Source organism: Brassica napus, chromosome A6 (assembly GCF_020379485.1).
Source record: "Brassica napus cultivar Da-Ae chromosome A6, Da-Ae, whole genome shotgun sequence".
Classification (NCBI taxonomy): domain Eukaryota; kingdom Viridiplantae; phylum Streptophyta; class Magnoliopsida; order Brassicales; family Brassicaceae; genus Brassica; species Brassica napus.
This window is the reverse complement of record NC_063439.1, coordinates 7,797,879-7,807,736: the sequence shown is the minus strand read 5'-3', so window position 1 is coordinate 7,807,736 and position 9,858 is coordinate 7,797,879. Positions and strand designations below refer to the sequence as shown.

General features: G+C 38.4%; 1 protein-coding gene and 1 long non-coding RNA gene across 9 annotated transcripts; one reads left to right on the top strand and one right to left on the bottom strand.

The window, feature by feature from the left end:
* The first annotated feature begins 2,527 nt into the window (after positions 1-2,527).
* Positions 2,528-5,836, top strand: LOC125610256. 8 transcript variants are annotated; one of them, XR_007340282.1, is made up of 13 exons: positions 2,529-2,747; positions 2,922-2,988; positions 3,076-3,130; positions 3,187-3,284; positions 3,370-3,544; positions 3,616-3,675; positions 3,762-3,883; positions 4,407-4,498; positions 4,600-4,736; positions 4,865-5,071; positions 5,157-5,223; positions 5,421-5,492; positions 5,580-5,836. It is a non-coding gene; the product is annotated as an uncharacterized LOC125610256 (long non-coding RNA). The 8 variants fall into 8 exon arrangements; XR_007340281.1 differs by having other exon boundaries at positions 3,076-3,284; positions 3,374-3,544; XR_007340284.1 differs by having other exon boundaries at positions 3,076-3,284; positions 4,433-4,498; positions 4,607-4,736; positions 4,836-5,071.
* On the bottom strand, positions 5,801-9,065 carry LOC125610255 (pentatricopeptide repeat-containing protein At1g18900-like). Its single transcript, XM_048782479.1, has 2 exons — positions 8,830-9,065; positions 5,801-8,482 (listed from the first exon to the last, which is right to left on the bottom strand). The coding sequence occupies exon 2, from the start codon at positions 8,476-8,478 to the stop codon at positions 5,968-5,970; it is 2,511 nt and encodes an 836-aa protein (XP_048638436.1). The 5' UTR covers positions 8,479-8,482; positions 8,830-9,065; the 3' UTR covers positions 5,801-5,967.
* Between the last annotated feature and the right edge of the window lie 793 nt (positions 9,066-9,858).

Below are 9,858 nucleotides of genomic sequence, written 5' to 3'. Positions count from 1 at the left end.
TCTACCAGTAACTAAAAATCTTTATTCCCGAGGGATAAAAATGTGATACGTTGTGTCAAGTATGTGGTATTGAGGAAGAATCTATTAATCATGTGTTGTTTGAATGTCCGTCGGCAATACAAACTTGGGCTTTATCCAATATTCCCTCATGTCCGGGGATTTTCCCCACCCCGTCTTTTCACAAATATGGACTACTCTTTTTTGGCGGTTACCAAAGGAACTGGATTTGAGTTATTTTCCATGGATACTGTGGTATATTTGGAAGAATCGGAACGCTAAAGTTTTTAAGAATCAACAGAACTCCCCTCTTGACATTCTTCGGACTGCGGAGATAGAAGGTGTCTTGTGGGCTGAACACAGACGGAGGCATCTGTAATTCGGGGGGACCTCTAGATATTATAGAAGAAGCTCTTCCACATGCGCTGATAAGTGTTATATTGATGGAGCATGGAAGAAAGATGATCCTTATACAGGACAAGGATGGGTCTATAGGAAGAATGGATCCACAGATACTATGATGGGTGCTATGTCTATTCGCAGGAGTTTATCACCTTTACTGCGGAATGTGAAGCTTTGATATGGGCGATGGAGTGCATGAAGACTCTACAGGTATCAGTGTGGGGTTTGCAACTCTGCTCTCAATTGTTGCAGATGGTGTCTACACCGACAGAATGACCAGCATTCACTACACATATGGAGGAGTTTCTGCGATGTAAGATTCTTTCTCAACTTTTCAATCCTCATATTCCAAGGGCGCAAAATACACTGGCGGACAGGCTGGCACGAGGTGCTAGGACTTCGCCATCTGCTATGGTTTATGTTGATTCAGTTCCCCCGAGGTGGCTCTCGGATCAGGGATCCTTCTAGTTTCTTAGCTTTTGTTGTAAAAAAAAAAAACCCTCAACTAAAAATCCTACGAAATAAATCCTTAATTTTAATTTCCGTTAACGTCTTTTACCCTCCGTCTAAAATACCGTGACGGGGGGGACATAAGGTTTAACGGTTTTTAAGTGGAGGGTTTATAATGTTAAAAAAATTGTTTAAGGTTTTTTTTTTCCATGCAAAAATAGTTGAGGGGTTTTATCACTAAAGGTTATTAAATATTTTAAAACCTTTATGATCATTTATGTTTTGTCTTAAATTGATTTATATCCATTAAAACTTATTTATAAATCTTTATACATTATTTATGAATTTATAACCATTTTACAAAGCTTCATAAATATTTTAATACTTTTACAAATGATTAAAAAAGATTCATAAAACAAATCACTTATATTATTAAACTAATTTGTAATCTTGTCGTAATAATTCTCAACACTACTTAAAACTTAATATGACTTAAAAATATTAAATTATTGGATATTTTGTAATAGTGATATACGAAATTTGTGTCTTACATTGCCATTGTCAAATATCAAATAATTAAAAAAATTATGTTATATTAATTCTTAAGTAATATGGATGATAGTTATATGGCGTCAATCTTCCTACTTAGAGTAGGATCTTTTCTTATTTTCATTATTTCTGATTTTCAGATCATATTTTTTGCACCTATCACAAAAAATAATGCAAGATTATCTTCTCTTATTGATTTTGGACAATATGTTGTACTTTTGTCATATTGATTTAATAAAATAATCACGATCTATTATTTTTGCTTTATGAGGCATTCTTAATCATTTGTAAAAGTATTAAAAATATTTATGAAGTTTTATAAAACGGTTATAAAATTGATAAAATAATGTATAAAGATTTATAAATAAGTTTTTACAGCTTATAAATCAATTTAAACAACGCATAATGATAATAAAGGTTTAAAATATTTAATAACTTTTAGTGATAAAACCCTCTCAACTATTTTTGAATTGGATAAAAAACTCCACAAAGTTTTAACATTATAACCCTTAACTTAAAACCGTTAACATATGTCACCCCTCCGTCACGGTTTTTAGACGGAGGGTAACAGACGTTAATGGAATTAACGTTGACGGATTATTTCGTAAGATTTTTAGTTGAGAGTTTATTTACGATTCATATTTAGTTGAAGGGACTAATTACTAAATCCCTTCAAAATACTCAAATGTTCCTTGAACTAATTGGTAGTTGAAGCTTATTGCTAATATAACTTTTCTAGAAGAACATTCTACAGTGTAATCTCAGTGATTTGATTAACTACATGATGTGTTAGCTGGCGTCATGGGAACCAGCCTAAATACATACCCCTAAACAAATGATAATTCAAAATACTCAGAATGTTTCCTTTAAACTCTTGTGCTTGCCTTTTCAAATATTGGTGTAACATTGTGATCAATGTTAATTGTTACAACACGTCAAGAAAATGATAAGTTCTATTTAAAGAATGATACACAAATCAGTAAGACCATCTTTATCGCTGGAGTTCTTAATGGATTTTTAAGTCTAATAAGGCATTTAATAAATCAAAACAAAAGAAAATTAGATAACCATCCTTAATAGAGATTTTGGCAACCAATCATAAAGGAAGTTCTTAATACACGTGTCACTGTCAGCAAACTTGTGAATTATGGATTTTTTTTTTCTTTTTTCTTTCTTTATTTCTTTCTCCTCTTCTCTCGCGTTCTCAGTCGTTCCGATGACTGCTTTTGTGAAGAGAAGTGTCTCCTCCGTGCAATCGGCTGCTTCTCACCGTGAAGTCAGCCTCCGGCAAGACTTACAGCCAGTTAGCGGCCGAGACAGGACTCAAACGCCGCACTTCCTGGGAATCGGTCTCTCTCTCTCTCTCTTCCCCGCAAAGTTTGATTCTTATCGCCGCCGTGACTTAGCTTAGTTCCGATGGCAGCAGCAACTCATCTCACTGAGCATCTCAAAACTTTCGTTGACGTCACTCGTTCTCCTACTCACCATGCACTTACTTACACTCTTCCTTTTTTTTTGGGAAGGCTGAGAGTCTGAAAGCGATTGCTACTTCCTTGGAGAAGGGTGTCGTGTCTATTAATCAACCAATTGGTAAAACACACTCTTTCTATCATCATCTTCTGTAATCTCCTCCTCTCTGTGTTGTTAAAATTCTGTATCTTTGTGTGATGTATATAGGTCGTAGAGATGGACTTGTACTTAACGACCACTGATGATGTTGTCCGAACACGAGGTATTTCTATTCTCTTTTAATATGTAACGGAAAGAGTAAGGGTTTGTCTTTTGTAGGTATTCTCCTGCTTGCGGTGATGCTGGACCATCTAAAGTTGAAGCCTTTGGACAATGCAGTTGTCCATAGTCTCATTGGTTTCTTTACCGCAAAGCTGGTGATTTTGATGCTTCTTCTTCTTGTATCGTTTTTTGTAATTTTATTCAGTTTTTTTTTTTAATGTGATCTTGATCTTGTTTCAGGCAGAGTGTAGTCTGTGCGGGGTGCACTTACTGGTTGCTAGGCTCTGCTTAAGAGGAAAAACGTAGTAGCCGGTGTGGTCACTGCTATAATAGCAGTGCTATTGATGCAGAAGCTGTGGCAAAGGAAATAGCACAGAGTATTCAAGTGCAGTCTTTAGCACTGCATCACCGCAAGGTATAAAAAATATTTCTATTCCTCTACATTGGATGTTCTTTAATTGAGTTATTACGGATGTTTTTTTGCAGCTCTGTTTTGAACAATTGGAGTGCCTTCTAGAGCAATACCCTGACGCTATGATAAATTTGGTATGTTAATGCTCTCTACTTGGGGATACCAAGTTTATAATCCAAAGTTCAGTCTAGTCCTATTGACTAAACGATCATTTTCCTAGGGAGATTTGATTGTTTATGCTACATGCGAAGCCATCGATGGAGAAAAAGAAAGAAGATTGTAGCCACTTTTAAGCAGTGTGCTAGGTATCTTACTCCTCTCTTCAACTTGTGCAGGAAGAAGGTATAAAGCACAATCCCATTTCCTTTTATTGCAAGTTCTTTGTTTTGCTTGCTGTTTGGGTGTGAAACATATTAGTGATGAGAACATTCGTGTACTGTACTTGTTGTTTGAACTTATACATAAGGTAGCAAATTGTTATGTAATTAATTTTTTTTTAAGAAATCCAAATTAAGAAACTACCATTGCAGGTTAAAAATTAGATGATTCTTAACTAAAGTCCCTAGCTAACATTTATTAGTTAAATAATCATTAAGGTGTACTTAATAAACTCATAAGGTTTCTAGGGATAATCATGCTCTTATACCATCTTTATCGCTGAGTTCTTAATGGGTTTTTAAGCCTAATAAGGCATTTAATTAAATCAAAACAAAAAGAAAATTAGATAACCGATCCTTAATAGAGGTTTTGGCAACCGATCATAAAGGAAGTTCTTAATACACACGTCACTGTCAGCAAACTTGTGAATTATGGATTTTTTTTTCTTTTTTCTTTCTTTCTTTCTCCTCTTCTCTCGCGTTTTCAGTCGTTCCGATGACTGCTTTTGTGAAGAGAAGTGTCTCCTCCGTGCAATCGGCGGCTTCTCACAGTGATTCTTTTATTAAAACTAACGGAGAGGTCAGTTAACGGTGACCCTGCAGCCTGACTCATTCAATAATGAATGTTCAGTTTTGTTGTTGTTGGAATCTAATAACTGATTTTTTTTAATGCTTATATAGGAAGCAGATTACAAAGATGATGTGTATGAAATGCATGATAATCCAACCATTAGGTGCTACCTGCTCAAATATTTCATGCAATTCATCAATGGGAAAATATTTCTGCAAAGTATGCAAAAACTATTTGACGATGAAAGGTAAAGATTTATTCTGTTTCAGCAACTATTCTTTGCATTTTTCTGATGAAATGTTGCATGTGAACTTGTTTTTTTGTTGTGTGGTTTGACTACGTCTAGAGAAAAATATATCATTGTTCCTATTGCAGTCTATGCCGAGTAGGGAAAAGATTGGGATTGAGTACTTCCATTGCATGAAATGCAATGCTTGTATGTCAAGGACTTTGGTAGAACATGTATGCATAGAAAAGTGCTTAGAAGATAATTGCTCGATTTGTCATGAGTACATTTTTAACTCGAATTCTCCAGTGAAGGCTCTTCCATGTGGTCATGTGATGCATTCAACATGCTTCCAGGTACTTAAAATATCTCAATATGTTTGATACCAAACCTATGCTAAGAACTTTTACTTATGGGCGTGTTCTGTTTTTCTGGTTGTAGGAGTACACATGTTTTCATTACACATGCCCTATTTGCAGCAAGTCACTAGACACTAGGGGATATGCAGGTTAATTAGACCAAAAGTCTGGTTTTATCCTTGAATAAATACATAAAGATTAGTCGCAGAAGAGATTAGCTAATGGCAATCAAATGCAACTAAGAATAAAAAGAGAGAAATCAAAACATACAATATTTTGGTTACCAGCAATTCATCATGAAAAGTGACACCATCGTGTTAATATTAGTTCTTCTTGTCTCACACAGGTGTACTTTAGAATGTTAGATGCACTGCTCTCAGAACAAAAGATGCCAGATGAATACTTAAACCAAACACAGGTTTCTCTCTGTTCTCTTTGAATCTTATGAATATATTATGCATTAGTTGACTAGGTTTAAGCTTAAACATAAGATGGTTGGTTGCAGGCAATACTATGTAATGACTGTCGTAGAAAAGGAAACACCCCTTACCATTGGCTCCATCACAAGTACTCTTCTTGTGCCTCCTACAACACCAGACTTCTCTAATGCTTCCAATTTCCCTCCTTGTATCATTGTACATGAGCAAGTCTTAAGACAATTTTTGTTTCTTCCTTTTTGAAAGCATTTGATTTTGTATGAAAAATCATAATATTCGAGATACAGTATGTGAAACTCACTTAATATCAGATATATTATTGCAAGCGGAAGATACAAATGACTGGAAAGATATAAGTATTATCCCTAACCTTAACTTATGACTTACAAGCTAAACAATTCATAAAATGCAACCGGACAAAAGAGAAAGATAAAAGCCTAAAAGAGAAACAAACACTCACAGCAAATGCATCCTTTCAACATAAGACTGCATCAACCACCTGTTGAGAGACTCACCACACCCAACGAAACAACCCGAGTTTCCACTCTCCGTGAAAAACGGTGAACCAAACATGTTGAGCAGCTCTTCAACCGCTTGTCTCACCATCGACGTACCAGTCACTCTACTACGTCTTCCCCAACCAGTCACTATATCAATCCGAGAAGGACAAGATCCGGAGATTAGCATCTGCCTACGGAACCAAGCAAGCGTCCTAGACAACGCGGTCACTGCAGTTCCTTCCGACATTACATGGAGATTAATAAGCCAATAGCTGCTGCTTTTCTCCCTCAACGCATCAGGAAAAACATTCTTCTGTGCTGCAACTTCCCAAACCGATCCAGCCTCTTCTTTTTGCCCTGACTTGTGTAGAAAGTCAACCACCGCGTCCACAAGCCCTCTCTTGCTCTCTCTGTCCTCGCTGTGCATCAGATCCAAGAAGCTGTTCACATGATTACGCACGTTCTGCCCATCAGGGCCTGCAGACGGCATCTTGAGAAGAAACATATGCGCCGGATGACCAGTGCTCGCCATTAGCTGACCATAGTAACCCATATCAAGCTTTGACCGACCATCCGTGCAACAACTCAAGAGCAACGTGTACGTCTGCAAAGAGGGGCGTAGACCAAGAGCCAGCATGTTCTGCAACAACTCATACGCTTCCCCTATCTTGTCAACCCTAAGGAAGGTACTAAGAAGAGAATTACACGTAGGAACATTCGGTAACAAACCAGCATGAAGCATTGCTTGATACCAATACCAAGCCTTCTCAACATTACCAGCTTTCCCCCACAGATCCACCAAAAGCCCATAAACAGGCTCATCAGGAACCCAATTGTTATCCCGCATCTCGGTGAAGACACCCTCAGCTTCCTCTAGATACCCACAGTGCCCAAGCACCTCCATCACAATACTATACGTCACTTTATCAGGCCTAAACCCAGCGTTCTGCATGTCGCGGTAAAGCTTCAACGCGCTCTGGTAGTTCCTCGCCTTGGCGTGCAAGTCCATCATGATATTGTACGTGACCAAGTTAGGTGTACAGCCCTGATCAACCATCTCGCAGAAGAGCTTGTGTGCAGCTGGTAAATGCCCAGCTTTCCCAAGACAGTTGATAATGACACTGTAAGTGAAAGTGTCGGTTGAGATACCAGCCGCTTCCATCCTCTGGTGCATATCCATCGCAACGTCGAGAAACCCAGCCTTGGCGTGAATGTCTATGAGTGTACAGTAAGTTACACGGTCTGGTTCGCATCCAGCTTCTTGCATCTGATTAAACACATTCATCGCTTCGTTGAGGTAATTAGCACGGCCGTAGCTGTGGATAAGACGGTTGTAAGTAACTGTGTTTGGCCTACAACCGTCTCTAACCATCTCATCGAGAAGCTTGTTTATGGCCCGAAACTGTTTAGCACGGCCGAGGTTACCAACCATGGTGGTGTAAGTGTGCTCGTCGTGCTTAAACTTAGGCTGCCTTTTGAGCCAGTAGAAGAAACCAAGAGCGTTTCCGTAGTCGTTCATCTTCTTGAGAACTTGGTTCGCCTGGTACGGACCCATCGTTAAGCGGAGATTCTCAAGAGCCATCTCAGCAGCAGGACCCCACCTGAATGTTTTCAAAATGCTGGAAACGTTTTCCACCTCTTTGACGTTACAATACTGCCTTGAAGAAGGCGCTTTCATCATTTCGTTTGGCACAAACCTGTTTGAATCAATATTATTGTGTCTCTGCAACATGCTTGTCGTCCTCTTGCCAGATGTGTGATGATGATACCTTTTCTGTGCCGAGACTTGTTTGAATCCTTCCTTAGTCCCTCGGAAGTTGCTACTAGAATTTCTAATTTTACTAGCTGAAGACTCTTTTGCAGCTGATGATCTAGGGTAAGCTTTGGCCAAGTCCTCTCTTCTTATAACTGACTTGACACTTGTGATAGGCCGAGCTGGATCCACCATACAGCTCTTCCCTAATCCAAACACTTCACTACTCCCTCCATCAGATGAAGGAAGCTTAAAGTTAGCTAAATCAGACAAAATACTAACCGCTGCATAACCGGCTCTGAAAATCTGATCCCCAATAGGTGCTGAAGAAGAAGCTTCCTCCTCCTCCTCTCTAATTGATGCATAAGTAACCGAATGTGGTTTACTAGGCAGAGCAGGAGAAGAAGAAGAGCAAACATGCTGTGGCAATAGAGATGGCCGACCAGAACCATCAACCTTCTTTAGAACAGCCGGTTTAGTCTCTGCCTCTCCTGGTAATATGCTTCCCGCTACAAGAGGCTTACGGATAATAATACTGGATGGTAGTTTTTCAGCTAGTGCAGCTTCGTGCCTAAGTTGCTGGCGTCTGGAGACACAAGGCTCATCGTCGTTGAATGCAGAAGGACTACCATCAGCTGCACTTGATCTAGATCCGCTAAGGAAAAAGGATCTTGCTGAACTTGAGAGTTTGCTGATTTGCTGTGGACGCATCATTTCTCTGCGGTAAAATGACAATCAGAGATTCACATATAGTACTCACAGGAGAATGATCATCAAGCATGTAACTTTAATGACAATCAGAGATTCGTCCCTGACAACAAGTTAAAGTCTTGAACTTTATTGTATATACTCACAAGTGAACCATAATCACACTTCGAAATAAGTCAAAAGTCTAATACTTTTTCCACATGACCCAAATGTTTGAGCTGAAATCTCGAGAAAACGCTTTAAAACCCAGGAGAGACGACAAAGATAAAAAACACGATAACACACCGTGTGATTGAAGATTAAACAGGAAAGCCAGAGAACAGCGTCCAGTGATTAAGGTAAGAGATCACTAGTCACCTGATAGACGGTGGAGCTCAGTAGCTACGTTATGGTCTTTGGTTTCCTTGTGAGACTCTTCAACGGAGGCGAAAAGCCCGTCAATCTTCTACCCTCCTCCAAGCATATTGGCTCATACGGAGAAGGAGGCTGCGAGAATTCGAGGTCACAACTTTTCTTCTTTTGATCTCTCTTTTTATAGTTTTCATAGACACCCCTAATCTTTTATTTGTTTCTAAATAATGCACAATAGTCTTATTCCTTTCAGTTTTTGCTCAATTCTTAAATAGGATTTGTCTTTTACCTTCACTTTCAGATATTGGCTTTCTCATAGTTAACAAGTACCGTGCTGAAATTGTTATTTTTGTTATCCCTCTTTGATTTATTACACTGTTGAAAGTAGTATTTTCTAGTGCCTATTTTAAAAATTAAGTTTGTTTTGTGTTATTATTGAAAGAATCTATGGCTTTGGCTTAAAAATGAGAGACCCAGCACAAGTTGAGCTGCTTTTTGTAATTTCTTCTTTTACCTTTTCCACCTTTGGCCATTTCTTATTTGCAACGTAGAAGCTTTGCCTTCCTCAAGTTTCGTTACTCTTCGTTGTACACGTGGTGTTGCTTTAATGTCGTTTGCTCGTGACTGTCCTGTTACTTTAATATTCAAAGAGATTTTTCTTTCTTCTGGGGGCATCTGTATTGGGGGTCCCTTAAGGCATCCCTTAGGGGAAGGGGGTGGGAACCGAGAAAGAAAGAAAAGGGAAAAGCCCTTAATTAAGGACTGTCCCTTACTCTTTAATGACCAAAAAAAAAAAAAAAAAAAAAGCAAAACAAAGAACTCTCTCCCTCTCTCTCTTCATTCCACCAATAAAGATGCCCTGGTATTTGACTACTGAGATTTGAGAGATATATTTGGGTGGAGGTTGTGAAATGGGAACTTTTAACGGATACAAATAAGAGAACCAAAAAAAACTTCAATGTGAAAAACTTCTTACGTTTTGATAGATATTAATATACAACTTGTAAATATATTTTCTAACAAAACTTGCAAGGA